The sequence below is a fragment of the Onychomys torridus genome, chromosome 14 (assembly GCF_903995425.1).
Source record: "Onychomys torridus chromosome 14, mOncTor1.1, whole genome shotgun sequence".
Classification (NCBI taxonomy): Eukaryota; Metazoa; Chordata; class Mammalia; order Rodentia; family Cricetidae; genus Onychomys; species Onychomys torridus.
Genome location: NC_050456.1, coordinates 80,842,203 through 80,861,377, shown reverse-complemented (window position 1 = coordinate 80,861,377; position 19,175 = coordinate 80,842,203). Strand labels below are relative to the sequence as shown.

The 19,175-nt window shown below is 42.1% G+C and overlaps 1 protein-coding gene and 1 gene segment (V, D, J or C); both read left to right on the top strand.

Annotated features, from left to right (window-relative positions):
- The window catches only part of LOC118595397, a 154,524-nt gene that overhangs the window by 68,370 nt on the left and 66,979 nt on the right, over positions 1–19,175 (top strand).
- On the top strand, positions 15,316–17,577 carry LOC118595614 (disintegrin and metalloproteinase domain-containing protein 21-like). The gene has a single exon (XM_036206317.1). The coding sequence runs from the start codon at positions 15,316–15,318 to the stop codon at positions 17,575–17,577; it is 2,262 nt and encodes a 753-aa protein (XP_036062210.1).

Here is a 19,175-nt window from a genome sequence, read left to right as displayed (position 1 = left end):
TACATGTCCACACACATGCACTGTCCAAGAGCCAAGCAAGAGGTTTAGTCATCCCAAGGCCTTACATCCTACATAATCCATGCGCTTCGTGGTTGAGTAATTTGCATGCAGCATGATCATCATGCAATCTATTTGTATGTGTGGCATAGCTACATAAGCCCATATATGCATGTGCGGGGGGGAATCCATAAAAAGCAGGTTACAGACTCCTCACCCTTTTTCTTCTTCCTTTCTCTCCCTGCACAACCATCTCCATAGGCCTAAGCACATCTTTCCTTTATAAACTCTTACAGTGGGCTTTGTGGTACCTCATGGCTTTTCTTGCACAGTTAACAGCACCACTTAGCTTAATGAATAACACAGCACCACATAAAACTAACATTTGTGCCGAGACAAAGCAGGCCCTCCCAGCACTCTGCATCTGAGACCCTGTACTGAGGTTTGTTCCATCTACATCTACTCACTTTTTTATTTGCCTGGCCACCGGACCGCTTTGCACAACACTGGCTGCTCCAATTGGTGAGTTTTCCCTTTCCAATCCCTCACCATTTCCCACATCTGCAGCCTGAGATACATCTCTCACTGTCAGACCCCCAGGGGTCTGTGCATGCACCAACAAATTCTCTCTTGACAAAGCATTGAATGCTGTCAGACCCTTGGGGGGTCCCCCAGCTACACACGTGCCTTGGCCCTCACCCTTCTGCTTGACAAAGCTTTGAGTGACTTGCACCAATCTCAAATCCTTCCTTAATCTCAGGGACACCTGAGATTGTGGTCTTGGATCATGTTTGTTTTCTTTAGTTTTTTATTTTTTCCTCTCTGCCTCAGCCATGGGAAAGAAGGCTGCCTCCTCTTAGTCTCATTCCTCCTCTGAGAAATGCCTGAAATATTCCTTAAATAAACATGGCCACAAAATGGCTCCTTGGACCCCAATATTTCACTGGAATTATCTAGCTTCTGGCAGCGAACAGGCAAATGAAAAGAGTTACCTTATCCCCAAGCTTTTTACCTAAGCTCTGAACCCTCCCTTTCTGAATCTTTCTCTCCTGCCCATGTGCTTTGAGTTACACAACCTGAACCTGAGGAATCTCTGACTCCAATAAACCTTTAGTAACCTCCCCCTCTCTGATATCAGGCCGGCCGCTCCAACCACCTGACTCTGGCTCCCATCTTCAGTCTTCCTGTCACTCATTCTCAAGCTGCCCTGAGGTGTACAGACAGGTCTGGGAGCATCTAGGACACATGCAAATGAGTTTCAGCAAACCAACACTGCCCACCCACCTGGGGCCGAGGTGGTTCCTGATCAGGACCCACATTGGGATTACAATACTCCGGGTGGTCCTCTAGCTAGAGATCAGTTTACAACCTGCCTCCTGGCCAGTCCTCATAAGGCTGCCTTCAGACCAGTAAACTATCAAAAGCTAAAAAACATAATTCAACATAAGGAATAAAATATGTCTCATTTCTCCCAGAGCTTCCCTGACATCAGGGCTAAACATAAGTATCTGGAGATGTAGTTGAATTTCTAACCAGTTTTATTAAATTAAAAAACACAGAGCCAGGGATTGGAGAGATGGCTCAGCAGTTAAAATCCCAGCAACCACATGGTGTCTCACAACCATCTGTAATGAGATCTGGTGCCCTCTTCTGGTCTGCAGGCAAACACGCAGCCAGAACACTGTACACATGATTGATAGATAGATAGATAGATAGATAGATAGATAGATAGATAAAATATTTTTTTAAAAAACACAGCCAAATATAGGGGTGAAAGCCTTAGAAATATAGGTGGTGAGAGCCACCAACCACCTTAACTCACAAGCTCTGTAGCCTCCAAAATATGAGCTACTTCCTGTCTAACCTGCACCTTTATTGCCTTGCTTTTCTGTCCTCTCATTGGCTCTTAGCCCAGCTACCTCACTTCTGTGTTACTGCCTATCTGTACAGACCTCCAGGTCTCTATGGTTGGTACTGGGATTAATTAAAGGTATGTGTCACCACCACACTTGGCTCTGTTCCCTAGTGTGTCCTTGAACACACAGAGACCCTGCCTGCCACGTGATCAGACTAAGGGTGTGTGCTACCAACTGCCTGACTTGTGTTTATGATTTGCTATTTCCTCTGATCTCCAGGCAAACTTTATTTATTAATATACAAATAAAATATCACTACATTTAAACACAAATAAAATATTACCACATGGAGAGGGGGCCCCTCCCACAGGCAGAAGTCTTAGCTGTGGCATTTAAGGTGTACCATGAGAGGGATGAGTAAGCCCGTAAACAAAACTGTCAAATGCTGGCACATACTATCCAATTGGCTGCCCAAAGGCCTCCAGGTCCCTGTTTTAAATGTGATAGAGAAGACCACTGGGCTTGGGCATGCCCTGCCTCATGCGGGCCACCCACTGGGCCTTGTCCGAAGTGCCACCAAGAGGGACACTGGTCAGCTGACTGTCCCCATGCACCTTGTGGCATGGGGACATCAAACAAAGACCACCCTCCAGCAGACCTTTTAGGCTTGGCCATGGGTAAGAATTGAAGGTGCCATCTCCCACAGGGAACCTAGGATAGCCATTACAGCATATGAGTGACCCATTTCCTTCCTTTTGGACACCAAGCCACTTACTCAGTCCTGAGGGAGTTTGGGGTCCCACCTCTCCTGGTTTCCCTATTGTCAGGGTACGGGGAAGGCCTTACCCACCTCACCAGACCCCACCACTTCATTGTACTTTCAGGGGAATCCCTCTCACCCACACATTTTTAGTTGTGCCAACCTGCCCTGTGCTAAGGCACTTTTGCTTCATTTGCTCCCACCATGTACCTCACTACAGACCCTTCAGCAATGCCTCTTCTCCTCCTCCTTATGCCCAGTGACACAGACAGGGCCCCCCCTCAATTCCAGAGGACACCAGAACCAACAGCCTTGTTACCAACTCCAGAAGAATGAGGTTTCACTTCACAAGTTTTACCTTCCTGGTTCCCTCTTCTAATTAACTACTCAGTTAATTGTTACAGGATCACTATAGAGCCAGAGGCCAAGGACCATCAAGTATACCCAGGCAGTAAGAAACAGTAACAATCCAGAGGTATTTACACCTCCAGACTCAAAAGAGTTTGGACTTTTCAAAAAAAAAATAGACTTTAATATAACAATCTATTACTTTTAAATGTCCTCAGCAATTGATCACCTGTGTCTCCTGGAATCTAAACTACTAAAGAAAACAGGTACCTTAAAATCTGTCTCAGATAAGGCTCATCTCAGGTAAAAAAAAAAAAAAAAAAAAAATAGAAGCATTTTCCAAATCTCTCTCTCTCTCTGTCTCTCTCTCTCTCATGCATGCTTACTAACACTGACCAATATAGCAAAGTACTAAACATTATAATACCATGGCTACTAGCTCAAGATTTTAAATTTCTGTGGCTGCTTCTTAATATGTTTAAAAATTCTTCCAATCTCCAGAGACAGCTTGAATCCACCTTGCCAAGACCTTGTCAGACCCAAGGAGCCACAGAGCCCTAAGCAGTGGAAGATGTTGGACAATTCCCAAAGCAGCAGGGGACAATCCACTACCTCAGGACATCTGGCTGCCCCAAAAGCCCCCTTCCCTGCCCCCCAAGAGTTAACTGATACCCACTGAGTCAGCTAGAAGCAGTTTCAGGAGACACAGTGCCCCCATTCCTGTTTATCCGCCATTTTTAATAATAAATAGTAATAAACAAAAAGTTTAGAATGTTGCTCCATGACCACACATGTACTGTCCAGTAGCCAAGCAAGAGACTTAGTCATTCCGGGGCCTTACATTCTACATAATCCATGCCCTGTGTGGCCACATAATTTGTGTGCACACAATCTATGTGCATGTGTAGTATAGCTATGTAAGCCCATATGCACATGTGCAAAGGATTGCATAAAAAGCGGGTCACTGACTCCTCCCCCTTCTTCCTCTCTCCTTGTACAACCATTTCCATAGACCTGAGCACATCTTCCCTTAATAAACTCTTATTATAAAGTGGGCTTTGTTGTACCTTGTGGCTTTTCTCATGTGGTAAACAGTGCCACTGAATAACATAGCACCACATAAAACTAACACAAGTCTCCCTTGTAACCTCACTCAGGATCAGCAAGGTCACAGAGGACCAAGAGGGCCTCTTCAGGTCTAGTTGTGCCCACACCAGAGACATAACTGAAAGAGTTTTGTGGAGGAAGGGTATCTTGGCCATTGAAAGCCTTTAAGTGCCAGCCTTAAAGACTTTCTCCCAGAATCCAAAGGAGGCTCCTCAACCAGCAGAGATAAACTATATCTGAGGGTTACAGAATGAATCTACTCACAACATGCTCTTTCTATGCATGTCTCTATTCTCTCCCCTTTGCTGCAAGGCTTCTCAGTTTATACACACACACACACACACACACACACACACACACACAAAGACCGTTCTCTGGTAATCACAAGGTTACAGAGCTAGAATTTTTCTCAAGGTCAAGAAGCAGATAGGGCCTGTCCCAAGTGGCACCATCAACATTTTCATGGTTCTGGGGAAGCATGGCCAGAAGAGCACGCAGGCAGTACTAAGAGGCAGAAAGGCTGATTTAATAGGCTTCTCAATTCTAAGAAAGTTTATGTATGATGCTACATTCCTAGCTGTGCTTAATTAAACTAACTAAAAAATTACTTTTTTAGATCCACAATTTACATGTATCATCTAAATGGTTACAAGGGAGATTAATAGATTTTTAGGGTAGAGCTGGGGGGTCAGCTGAGGGATAGCACTTTCCCAAGTCAGCTGCAGAAGAATTTAGGGCACTCAATCTCTGTAATCAGGAGGGACCAGGAATCAAATGAGCTTGGACATCCCTTTATCTCTAATGTGATCTATTTGAAAGACTCCTTTCCTGACCATATATCCTGCCAAATGGGAGATAATCACAGGAATCTGGCTTCTAATGTTTGTCTCAGAAAACTGAGCAGATATGGGGCTGTGGGAGCCAAGGTTATTGAATTCATGACTAAATTTTCTCACCACAGGTTCCAGAGTGGGAAAGAAGTACCAGTACATGGGAGAAATTGTTCCCAGTAATCTATACACTGCCAGATCTTTTTAGGGACAGGATCCACTCAAAGAGGGGAGAGCTATGGTTTCACAAGAGATTCACTGTAAGAACAGCTGTAATACAAAAGGCAATACTCCCAGTGTCTTGCAACTGGGTCTTCGCCATCAGAATGCATCAATTCTGGTGGGTTTCTTCTGCTTGAACAGCTGAAATCCTACTGTACAGTCCTGCACATCACAGCAGGTCATTGGGGCCAAGGAATGTCACAAAGATCACCCTGAAACAGACCTCATATAATAGATTTATTGGAGAAGAGGGGAGACACAAAAGGTTGCCTCTGAGTGGGGATCAAAAAAAGACAGCAGCAGACCAGGTCATGATAGTGGGCTTTCTAGAGGGTATGAATCATGACAATATGGAAAATACAATGACTGGTGGCCATGGTGGAGTTGTGTTAGATTGACCTTTAGTGATGGATGACCCAGCTATTGGTGCTGAGTCATTGAAGGCAAGGGGGAAACCTGGTTCTGGAATGTGGGCAGTTCTTTGTTGACTAACATTCCTCCCTTTTGTTCATTATAAACAGTAAGGAAATAGAAAGGGGTGATTGTGAGGCAGGAATGGGGTTGCCATGCTCTTTAGACTGCTTCCTGTTGTCTGGGGCGTCAACATCTATGGGAACCCAAGAAAGCTGGAATGCTAACCAAGACTGGAAAGAGCAGGCTGTCCAGACTCTGCAGGACCATCTGGAACTATGGAAGTGCAAGCTGCTTTGGAGCAGTCTGGGATGCAGAGGGTTAGACTGGTTGGTGTCAGAAGCACCTAGAGCTGGTGAGTTTGGATCACTCTATAGTCTTTAGTCAATTGGAAATCTGCTGGAACAGATACACATTAGGGGCAGATGGTAAATAAACTTAAGGAGTTTAGTGGAAAATTTTTAAGTTGGGGTGTACATTTGAAACTTTCAAGCCCACTGTCTTGGTAGTTGGAGGAAGGAAGTTCCAAGACCAGGGGGAGTGAGAGAGTTCCCATTATTAGGAACAAGAAGGTAGGGAAATATAGGTATATTTATCTGGAGTCTGTTTAACTGAAACTTCTAAAGTTCAAAATTTCCAGCATCAATCAATGGAGATCTGAAAAGCTAGTAAAGCACAGAGTATTAGTATCATAGTCACAAGCTCAGGATTTTAAAATTCCTTTGGTTGTCTTCTAAAAATAGACTTAAAAGTGCTTCTCAATTGTGCTAAAAAAAAAAAAAGTCTCTGTTCAATCTGAAAAGAGAGTTAATGCTTTTTTTATTTTTTTTAAAGATTTATTTTATTTATTATGTATGCAGTGTTCTGTCTGCACATATCCCTGCAGGCCAGAAGAGGGCACCAGATATTATTTCAGATGGTTGTGAGCCACCATATGGTTGCTGAGAATTGAACTCAGGACCTTTGGAAGAGCAAGCAGTGCCCTTAACCTCTGAGCCATCTCTCCAGCCCAGCTTTTTTTCAGTGCCCTTAACCTCTGAGCCATCTCTCCAGCCCAGCTTTTTTTCAGTGCCCTTAACCTCTGAGCCATCTCTCCAGCCCAGCTTTTTTTATTTTTAAGATCCTCCTCTTCTCTTCTCCCGCCCTGCCAGCGTCCCCTCCACCACCTCTTCCCATTCCTTCCTACAAGAAGGTAAGGATTCTCATGAGGAGTCAGCAGAGCCTGGTGCATTCAGTAGAGGCAGGCCCAAGCCCTTCTCCCTGCATCAAGGCTGTGCAAGGTGTCCCACCATAGGTAGTGGGTTCAAAAAAGCCTGCTCATTCACCAGGGATAGATCCTGATCCTACTGACAGGGGGCTACATAACTGTCTTGCTTATGAAGAAGGCCTAGGGGAACACTCCTCTACTGGTGGTGGGAGTGTAAACTTGTACAGCCACTTGGAAATCAGTATGGTGATTTCTCAAAAAATTGAGAATCAATCTTTCTTGAGACCCAGTTATACTGCTCTTGGTTGGGCATGACATATAACCAAGGAATGCTCAATCATACCACAATGAAACATGCTCAACTACATTCATAGCAGCATTAATCATAATAGTCAGAATCTGGAAACAACCTACATGCCCCTCAACTGAAGAATGGATAAAGAAAATGTGGTACATATACACAATGGAGTACTACTCAGCAGTGAAAAAAATGACATCATGAAATTTGCAGGCAAATGGATGCAACTGGAGAGTTAATGCTTTTAACCCAGAATCATTTTTTGATTCCCAGGCTTTTTCTATGACTCAGTGGTATAAATCTACTTCCTTTTCAACAGTAGATTTCAGTACAGATTAAAAACAATGGTAATGCTAACATGCTAAATTTTTTTTCTTTTTGTAAATTTAATTTAAAAAAAAAACCTTTTGTTAGTTTTAGTATAACAATAGTATAGCAAGGAGGAAAGAAATACGAAACACTTTTTTATTTTTCATATACCTTAAATCATTTTCTTAGACCTTTACAACTTATATTTAAATACGTTAAAATACTTCATTAGATTCTCACAACTTACTTAAGCTTTCATATCTTCAGACCGTTACAACTTGTATTTGTATACTTTAAAACACTTTCTTAGGCCTCCAAACCTGCATAAACTTTAAACTTTTCCTATCCAATCATTTACCATGAGACATAAGTAGTTGATTCTGAGAGTAGTCATTGCAAAGCAAGTTTCTTTAAATAAAAGAATAATAAAAAGTTACATTGAAATCTGTTTTCTGAGTTTATCTCCTTTCAGAGTCTGGTAGCAAGGTAAATAGCCTTTCTCAGCTGGAATCCTAGCAGTTCTAGGAAAGTGATGCCTGAGGCCTAATTTAAATGAACTAACATGGCTGCTTTACCTTTGGGGAAGGAGCTAGTGTGCTGGCTGTTGTTAAACTGACAAAGTTATAGTTAGCCAGTCAATATTATCAGAGATCTGAGAAGAATAAATTATAGCAGGAAGTAAAATTCAAATGGCCTATGTGTTAATTAAATGACAGAGACTTACCCACTGCCTGACAGTTGACCTAGGCTCCCATGGTATCTAGACTTCCTTGGGCGGGGGGGGGGGCGGTTAGTTGTGGCTCTTCAGCCACACAGAGCAGCATCTGCCTTTGGCTGCAGGACCCAAATCTGAGAGATTTTCCTATGAGGAAAGAACTGGGAAAAATGACCTTATTTTGACTAGGTAGAGTAGGATAATTAACCTAAAGTGCCCACAGTTTGTGTAGAACCCTGGTGACAGCAAGGCATGGGGTGGTTTTGTCCAGTGGTTAGTGTTACCACAATTCAGATGGAGTCATTGTGCCCTATCCATCTTCTTTGGAGACCATAGGGTTCCCATTAGGAAGGGACATGTCTGTTGTGGGAAGATTTTTCATTAAACATTTTAAATACCATATTCAGCAGATCTCTGAAGAGTTAGAGGACCATCATCTGTTAAGTATACCTGATTTAGTTACTTGCTTTAGGCTTAATGTTGAAAACACTTCAACTTGTATGTTTTAATTATCTTTAACAGTTTAAGCTGGCAGCTTTTGTAAGACTATGATCTTACAGATTTATCCCTATTAAGTTTGAGCTTTAAAATTTTGAGATGCAAATTTAATTTAATTACCTTTAGCATCAAAATAAAACTTTAAACTATAAAATGCAGCCCATAGAGACACTGGGAATTTTCCTGATCTTTTTATAGTGTACCACTAAAGAATATTCACAGGGTTCTGTTGTTTTTTGTGGGGTTTTGTTTGTTTGTTTGTTTTGTTTTGTTTGATATAGCTTAGTTTATCCAAAGATCTAAAGTTTAACAAAGGTAGCCAAGACAAAGAGGCTAGACAAATATTACTGTGAACCTGAGTAGAACCTGGGAATTTATAAATCTTATTTATCAAATATATCTTATTTACCAAATATGCATTTGTAGCACAAAATGCTAAATGGTCTTATTAATTTAAAAAAACCCAGAGCCTGATATTGGGGTGAATTCTGAAAGATCAGAAAAGCAGAACAAGCCATAGCCAACCTCACCTTGACAACTCTTCATCCAATTCTGTTTCCATGAATCCTCAGACTGAAAGCTTCTGAGTCCTCACCTGAATGTATCTCAGCTGAACTGCTGCTAAAAGCCTAAAAGCCTCTAGTTCCTGATCCTCACACCTTATATACATTTTTGCTTCCTGCCATCACTTCTTGGGATTAAAGGCATGTGTCACCATGCCAGGCTGTTTCCAGTGTGGTCTTGAATTCACAGAGATCTAGATGGATCTCTGCCTCTGGAATGCTAGGATTAAAGGTGTGTGCCACCGTTTCCTGGCCTCTATGTCTATCTAGTGGCTGTGCTGTTCTCTGACCCCAGATAAGTTTATTAGAGTGCACAATATATTGGAGGACACAATATCACCACATGTGTTGTTATTTATCTAAATTTTCTAGAAACTTGGTATTGAACAATTAGCAAAGATATAAGTAGTTAGGTGTAAATGTATAAGTCAGCTTTTGTTAATCTGGGTACACCTTTGTAACTTTAGAAATTTTTTTATTATACAAAAGTCCATCCTGATACAAAATAGTTTGGAGACATGTGATTGCTTCCTCAGTTTAAATGATAAGCTGAGGGCTCAGTAGGACTGAAAAGTCTTATAATGGCTGCTTTATAGTACATGGTCATCTTAAGACAGTGAAGTCACATGGCATGTACTCTATATAAAGATGTCTTCTAGTTGAGATCAAGTCATATGGTTGCTGTTTAAACATGTGTTCCTAATAGATCTATTTTTAAACAGGAGTTGAATCCAAGTTGCATATATAGTATATAGTAAACCAAAGTTGAGTCACATATATAGTATGTTGTAGCAAATTAAAATTATTTATGTATAAGTTTTAACTATAATCGTTTTGTTGTAGGGTTATTTATTTGTTTGTTTATTTATTTATTTATTTAAATTTTTTCAGGACAGGGTTTCTCCATGTAACACTGGCTGCCTGGAACTTGCTGTATGGTCCAGGCTGGCCTCAAACTCACAAAGATCCTCCTGCCTCTTCCTCCCAAGTGCTGGAATTAAAGACATGCACCACGACCACCCAGCCTTATTATAAGTTTCAAGACAAATTTTGTTAAAAAATTTTATAGATTGTTTAACCACACCCAATGAATTTACAAATCCCGAGGGAGAAAGTGGTTGGATCCCTGTCTGATTGTAGTAACAGGAGATGAAAGCCCTGCTAGGCATTCATCAATTAGGGTGAATGGGATCATGTTCTCTATCATTGGTGACAGGTTTGGGGACATGAGCTCATACTGCAGTTTGGGAAAGGCTTCTCAAGACTCATGACCTCTTGTCCTTACTCTGAGGCTCTGCATGCCATCAGGCTGGACTCCCATGACCTATGTAAACAGATGACCACACCAAGCACAGCGGGGGTTTTATGTCTAAAGTGAAGGGTGTAGATGGGGTATCTACACAACTAGAGAGTGCCAGAGCCAGCCTCTCCAGTCACACACACACACACACACACACACACACACACACACACACACACACTGCTCCTACACCAGGCCCAGCCCTGTGGGTGGTCAGAGCACCTCGGAGTCAGGTCACAAAGGCAGGACAAGGCCACTTCATGCCCCTAGCACAGATCACAGAACAAATCTCAGATTCATCTTTGTATGCTCTGCCTGGCCAGCTCCAGAGAACTGGCTCACCCAGCCAAGTGGACTCTCAGGTGCAGGTGACAAAAACAGGCAGAGAGATGAGAGGTGAGAGCAGGGAGAGGGACAGGGACAGAGAATGTTAAATATTTACACAGCTGTGCTCCAGTCCTGACCTCTGATACCCACAGCACAAGAGTTCGAACATCACATTTTGGGGTTGGGCATAGGCAAGTGTAAATACTGGCAAAAATAAAGGGACTGAGATCTGGAGATTTCATGGTGGCTTCACACTCTCCCAACTCTTTTATGACCCAGTTCAGTCTAGATCCTTCTAGTTGCCTCTGGTTGTACTCTCCCTCATAACTACAATAAAATCTCTTCCCTCCACCATATCTTGGAGTGGCCATGTCCTCATTTTATTCACTGACACAGCCTACAAATTCTGAACATGCTTTTGTTAGTCAACTTAGAGCATACTCAGGGCAAATTCTAAATTCTTGAAGATTGTAACAACTTCTTCCACTTCACCAGCAAATGATCCCAAAGTCTCTTATCTCTAAGGTTTTATAACTTTCCACCCTTAAATTTTTATCTATAGGATTTCTTTGTGCTCCACTCTCAAGAAATCTTTTAAGACTATTGTGTAAGTAGTCTTATCTCGGGATTTGTAAATTCATTGGGTGTGGTTAAACAATCTATAAAATTTTTTAACAAAATTTGTCTTGAAACTTATAATAAGGCTGGGTGGTCGTGGTGCATGTCTTTAATTCCAGCACTTGGGAGGAAGAGGCAGGAGGATCTTTGTGAGTTTGAGGCCAGCCTGGACCATACAGCAAGTTCCAGGCAGCCAGTGTTACATGGAGAAACCCTGTCCTGAAAAAATTTAAATAAATAAATAAATAAACAAACAAATAACCCTACAACAAAAGGATTATAGTTAAAACTTATACATAAATAATTTTAATTTGCTACAACATACTATATATGTGACTCAACTTTGGTTTACTATATACTATATATGCAACTTGGATTCAACTCCTGTTTAAAAATAGATCTATTAGGAACACATGTTTAAACAGCAACCATATGACTTGATCTCAACTAGAAGACATCTTTATATAGAGTACATGCCATGTGACTTCACTGTCTTAAGATGACCATGTACTATAAAGCAGCCATTATAAGACTTTTCAGTCCTACTGAGCCCTCAGCTTATCATCTAAACTGAGGAAGCAATCACATGTCTCCAAACTATTTTGTATCAGGATGGACTTTTGTATAATAAAAAAATTTCTAAAGTTACAAAGGTGTACCCAGATTAACAAAAGCTGACTTATACATTTACACCTAACTACTTATATCTTTGCTAATTGTTCAATACCAAGTTTCTAGAAAATTTAGATAAATAACAACACATGTGATGATATTGTGTCCTCCAATATATTGTGCACTCTAATAAACTTATCTGGGGTCAGAGAACAGCACAGCCACTAGATAGACATAGAGGCCAGGAAACGGTGGCACACACCTTTAATCCTAGCATTCCAGAGGCAGAGATCCATCTAGATCTCTGTGAATTCAAGACCACACTGGAAACAGCCTGGCATGGTGACACATGCCTTTAATCCCAAGAAGTGATGGCAGGAAGCAAAAATGTATATAAGGTGTGAGGATCAGGAACTAGAGGCTTTTAGGCTTTTAGCAGCAGTTCAGCTGAGATACATTCAGGTGAGGACTCAGAAGCTTTCAGTCTGAGGATTCATGGAAACAGAATTGGATGAAGAGTTGTCAAGGTGAGGTTGGCTATGGCTTGTTCTGCTTTTCTGATCTTTCAGAATTCACCCCAATATCTGGCTCTGGGTTTTTTTAATTAATAAGACCATTTAGCAATTTGTGTTACAAATGCATATTTGGTAAATAAGATATATTTGATAAATAAGATTTATAAATTCCCAGGTTCTACTCAGGTTCACAGTAATATTTGTCTAGCCTCTTTGTCTTGGCTACCTTTGTTAAACTTTAGATCTTTGGATAAACTAAGCCATATCAAACAAAACAAAAAAAAAAAAAAAAAAAAAACCCACAAAAACCAACAGAACCCTGTGAATATATTTGCTAGAAGTCATGGCCATCATGGGTATACCTGCACAAATTAAAACTGACAATGCTCCAGCATATGTCTCTGTTAAAATGAAACCAGCCTATGTCTCTGTTAAAATGAAACAGGTTTTTTTTTGTTTTTTTTTTTTTTTTGCTTATTACAATATAAAGCACATTACAGGTATACCACATAATCCTACAGGCTAAGCAGCTATAGAAAGATCAAACAGAACTCTAAAGTATATGCTAAATAAACAGAAAGGGGTAACAAAATCCCACAGAAATAGATTGCATAATGCTCTATTAACTTCGAATTTTCTCAATGCTTATGAGAAAGTAACAACAGCTGCAGAGAGACATTGGATAATAGAGAAAACTACAGAATTAAATCAGCCTATATACTTCAAGGATATGCTAACTTCAGAACGGAAACCAGGATATGTGTTACATTGGGGGTGAGGTTTTGCTTTTGTTTCTATAGGAGAAGATAAGCTGTGGATACCATCAAAATTAATAAAGGTTAGATTTGAACAAGAGAGACCACTTAATTAGAAGAGGTGATAGTTCATCAACCAGCATGACCATCCAATTTAAACTAACTTATACCATTACCACATGCCTTTTCATTTTTTTAGATAATAACTTGCCAAAAGGGAACCTCCCCAAAATTAGTCTTGGGGAGAGGTTTTTGTTTTTGTCTTTTAGTAGAATGAAGGCCAAGGAATCTGAAGGTCAATGGACAAATGAGACAACTGAAGAAAAAGGACAAATAATATGTCCCAGGAAAAAGAGTAAAATGGCCTATTGGTATATAATTTCATAAGTCTTCCTAAATATCTGTTTCTGCTCTTCTCTAAAGAAATTTAACACTATTGGTCTTCTTGTAGTCCCAGTTCAATTAAAATTGTGACCTGACTCCAAGGTGCTCTGACCACCCACAGGGCTGGGCCTGGTGTAGGAGCAGTGTGTGTGTGTGTGTGTGTGTGTGTGTGTGTGTGTGTGTGTGTGTGTGAGACTAGAGAGGCTGGCTCTGGCACTCTCTAGTTGTGTAGATACCCCATCTACACCCTTCACTTTAGACATAAAACCCCCGCTGTGTTTGGTGTGGTCATCTGTTTACATAGGTCGTGGGAGTCCAGCCTGATGGCATGCAGAGCCTCAGAGTAAGGACAAGAGGTCATGAGCCTTCAGAAGCCTTTCCCAAACTGCAGTATTAGCTCATGTCCCCAAACTTGTCACCCTAATTGATGAATGCCTAACAGGGCTTTCATCTCCTATTACCACAACCAGACAGGGATCCAGGCACTTCCTCCCTCCCTACTCTGCCTCATATGGGTGTTAGGTACAGTGATGCTGGTAGCCATAGGGTGGGAGCAGAGGTTTAGCTATGTGAATCTGGCTGGTCAATAGGCTGGAGACTGGGCTGGGAGGGTAGGAAGGTGCAATCTGACTCCAGTGGTCCTGCAGAGGATTTTTTTCTCCTGTACACTTAGAGGAGATGGAGACTTTTGAGAGAAGGTAAACTGATAAAACCCCATGTTTTGTTCATGTCATATAAGATGCATGGGGCCATACAACCTGTCTCTGTGGCTGTAGATTTTAGTCATGTGTCTGAGACTGGGCTTGTCAGAGACTCTGTGGTGATGTCACTTATTTCCCCCTTTCCCTATTGAGATTTTTGGAGGAAACCCAGAAGATGCTTCTCCTTCTACAAAAGGAGATATGAAAGCCCTAATGATAACCTGGGGAAAGTGTGTGACATACTTCTTAGACATTCATACAAAAGGCAGCTGCTCTCCCACTGAGAAATAATCCCAATGGTCTGGAAAGAAATATACTAAGAGTTGGAGGGGACCAACAGCTGGAACTCAGACAGGGTCAGAGGTAAAGTATGTTGACAAGAGATGGGATTTTTAACAATTCTAGGGTCCCGAGGTGTTTCAGACAGTATCCCAGAGAATTCAACATGTGGAAATCCCAAAGCTCCCAAGTAAAATTCAAAAAGGTAAAACCATTTGTAAATAGTTTAGGTATAAACTCAAATAAAAATGTTAGAAGAATAAAACAAAATCATAGCTAAAAGGCAAATATTCACAGAATTTACCTCCAACTTCTAGAAATATGAGAAATATGAGGCAAAATAGGAAAAACTGACTTGTAGAAACAGACCCAGAGTAACACTGGGAACCAAATACACTCAATGACTGAAAATGTGGTCATGATATTTGTAGGCCCAGAGCCTGTTCAGAGGAGACACCTCTGCTTCTTCTGCCTTTTCTCTCCCAGGTGACTTTGTAGATGTTGCTTTGTGCCCCGCTCCACCTCCATCTCAGCTAGCATCACTGGGCTCACTCCTGCCACACCCAATAATTGTTACCTAACTCCTCAAGTTGTCTGGGTGACCAGCAGGACTGGAAGCCTGAAGAAGCCCTTTGTCCACCGTCAGTGTCTCCTACACCAGGCAGTGGCCACAGCAGAGGGTTTTAGCCCAGCTTCATCCAGGATGTTATCTCGGACCTGGACCATGAAGCTGGTAGAAAGACCTGTGACTCCCCGGCTCCCCCTCTTACTGGTGGCACTCTGGGTGCTGCTCCTGGTTCCAAGCCAGGGTTTTCAAGGCCGTCCCACATGGCGCTTTATCTCATCAGAGGTGGTCATTCCTCGGAAGGAGACGTACCATGGTAAGAGATTTCAACCACCAGGACGGCTCTCCTACAGCTTGCGTTTCAGGGGCCAGAGACACATCATCCACCTGAGAAAAAAGACACTTATTTGGCCCAGGCACTTGCTGCTGACAACTCAGGATGACCAAGGAGCCTTACAGATGGATTACCCTTTTTTCCCTGCAGATTGTTACTATATTGGCTACCTGGAGGGGATCCCTCAATCCATGGTCACTCTGGATACTTGTTATGGGGGCCTGGATGGGATCATAATGTTCGATGACCTTGCCTATGAAATCAAACCCCTCAATGACTCACACAGGTTTGAGCACTTTATTTCTCAGATAGTGGCTGATTCTGAAACAGTTGGGCCTATGAATGAATGGAAGCACATGGACCATAGCATTGGCCACCTCTCCTCTGAAACAAATTTCACTATGGCTCCCAGAATGTCTGGTAGAGACTATGCTACACATCCAGCTGCTGTAAAAGGCCATTTTCAAGCAACTTATTCTATATATGAAGGAATCTATGATGTTGACAGAATTTGCAAGTATTTGTTTTCGCTAGTCAGTTTAATGGACACCTATATGAGAAATATTCATATGCGCTACTATGTTATTCTCTTAACTGTGTATAACACGGGGGATCCATTTGCCCGTGACTCCTCAGTACCAGGAAGTGAGTCTCACAGATACTATATTCAAAACTTTTATAATAGATTTACCCCTGATGCTGGAAGTATAATCCATAGGTATTTCCCCCCAGATGATGAAGTTCATCCAATTGAACAGAGTGTCTGTACTAACAATGCTCTAACCTGGGTTGGTCAAAATGGGCGATACTATATATTTGTGTCTGTTGTAGTAGCCAACCGTGTAGGGAGGGTTTTAGGTATTAGTTTTGATGATGAGACAACCTGTTTTTGCCAGAGAAGGCGCACCTGTGTTATGTTCAGGAGACCCCTGCTAGCAGATGTCTACAGCAATTGTTCCCTTGTACAGCTAAACCAAATACTCAATACCCCTGGTACCATGCCATGTCTTTTCTATGACCGTCATACTTACTATAATAAAACAGCGACCTACGGTATTTGTGGTAATGCCATACTAAATGAAGGTGAGCAATGTGACTGTGGCTCACACAAGGCATGTTATGCAGATTCCTGCTGCCAGAGTGATTGCACATTCACAAAGGGTAGCATTTGCGATAAAGAATCATGCTGTGTAAACTGCACCTACAGTCCTGCTGGGACACTTTGCAGAAGTGTCCACAACATATGTGATCTTCCAGAGTACTGTAGTGGGAATGGACTCCATTGCCCAAAAGACTTTTATCTGCAAGATGGAACACCATGTTCAGAAGAGGGCTATTGCTATCAAGGAAACTGCACCGATCGCAATATGCATTGCAAGGAAATCTTTGGTGCAAGTGCTCATGAGGGCAATCAAAAGTGCTATGAAATCAATAGGGAACGGTATCGATTTGGACATTGTCAGAGAGCAGAAGAAAACCTCTTATTCACACCTTGTGCTGATAGAGATAAGATGTGTGGAAGGTTGCAGTGTACCAATGTCACCCAGCTTCCACACTTGCAGGAACATGTTTCATTCCATCAGTCACTTATTTCTGGGTTTCCCTGTTTTGGGCTTGATGAGCACCGTTCAACAGAATCAACAGATGCTGGACGGGTAAGACTTGGTACTCCATGTTCCCAAACTAATTTCTGTGATCGAGGGTCTTGCAATGGAACTTTGACTGAACTGAATTATGACTGCGTCCCGGAAAAGTGCAACTTTAGAGGAGTATGCAATAATCACCGGAATTGCCATTGTCATGTAGGTTGGGACCCTCCAAACTGTGTGGGAGAAGGACCTGGAGGGAGTGTAAACAGTGGACCCCCTACACATAAAATGCGTACAATAAGACAGAGCCAACTACCAGTGGTATACTTAAGAGTGGTCTTTGCTCGTATTTATGTCTTTATAGGCTCTTTGCTCTTTGGGATGGCCGTTCGGGTGACAGCTACTAAGATTATCAACTTTGAATACTTGCAAGCTGCTTTGCTTCGGCAGAGAGCAGCACCCAATGTGCAAAAGTGAAAAATGAGTTAGCCTCCTGGCCCCTGTAAAATAAAGAAAAATAAAAAGAAAATGTGAATGTCAGTAAGAAGATAAGGTAAAAGTCAAGACCACAGTTCTGAAAAGCCTGAGTCTACTTTGTGTGGTCATAGGAGGTGTTGGATTCTGAGGCCACCTTTCTTTGATATGTTACTGATGCTCACACTGGAATAAATCTTTCAACATTGCTAACTGGTGTCATCTGTCCTTTTTGTAAGTTGTTAGAAGCTTCCCTAAGCTTGCTCCTTGTTAGTAGGAGGAGCCCTTGAGCCAGGAATGGTCTGGGCTTAGGTTTGTGATTTCAGGATTAAAGGAAGTTGTCTACTTCTCTTTTAAGAACATATCTAGTGTGATTCTGTAAAATGTGGTTCCTGAGCACTGACTCTCTCCCACCCCTTGTCACCATGTTTGTTAGGGGCCCTCTCTCCCACAGCTTGTGGACAGGATTTTCAAGGACACTGCTTAGAGGAATGGAGGGAGTGAAGGCAGACTTGGGATCCAGTTGAGGGTGTGTCACAGGAGCACAGAACATCACCTCATACTAAGACAAGGCACTGATATTTAGAACATCACCATTAACATAGATCCATGACTCACTAAGCATGCTACCCACAACCTCATGGTGTACCAGGAATCTCAACAGGTCTTATTAATAGAAATAAACCTGGAGGCCAGTTATTGGGGTGAATGCTGGAAGATCAGAGAAGCAGAACAAGCCACAGCTACCTCACCTCGCCACTTCCTCAGCTGAACTGCTCTGCTCAATGCCTAAAAGCTTAACCAGCCAAAAGCTTAACTAGCTCTGGTTCCTAGTTTTCACACATTGTGTATCTTTCTGTTTTCTGCCATTATTCCCTGGGATTAAAGGCTCTCTTTCTGGGATTAAAGGTGTGAGTCACCATGCCTGGCTGTTTCCAATGTGGCCTTGAACTCACAGAGATCCACTTGGCTCTGCCTCCCGAGTGTTGGGATTAAAGGCATGTGCTACCACTGCCTATCCTCCTGTTTCATATTGTGGCTGTTGTGTCTCTGACCCTAGATAAGTTTATTAGGGTGCACAATATTTTGGGGAACACAATACCACCACATCATGGAAACAGCCTTCCCAAGGCCCCACTGTCAGAATATCACAAAGAGCTCAGGCTGGAGAAAGGGTAGGCTGAGTCTCCTGGAGGAAGGCTCTGAGGGTGCAGGACAGATGCCATTGGCCATGTAGGAGCTGCAGCAGATGGCAGTTGAAGTTCAGGTGTCAGCCACAAGGAGGAAACTTCCTGATGGGTGAATTTCAGATAGGCAAGACCCTGAGACCATAGAAATCCAGAGTGTCTTCTGCTCCCCTGTGCCATTACATGTTTGAGGCTGCCGTCTTTCCCTGGTATTTAGTAAGGTGAGAATGGGTGTGGGGACGTCCCCACTGCCTGTAATGTAGTGTGCTTATCTCATGGAAACATCCTGTCCTACTGGGCATTTTTATGAAGATGATTTCTTTTTAATCTATACTGTCTAGTTAATAATAATGTTAGTTTAAACAGAGCTTTGATGATAAAAAATAAAACAAGGAAGTGTCACATGCTAGACCA

Coding starts and splice junctions, on each gene's coding strand:
- LOC118595614 (XM_036206317.1), top strand. CDS start 15,316: ATGTTATCTCGGACCTGGACCATGAAGCTGGTAGAAAGACCTGTGACT.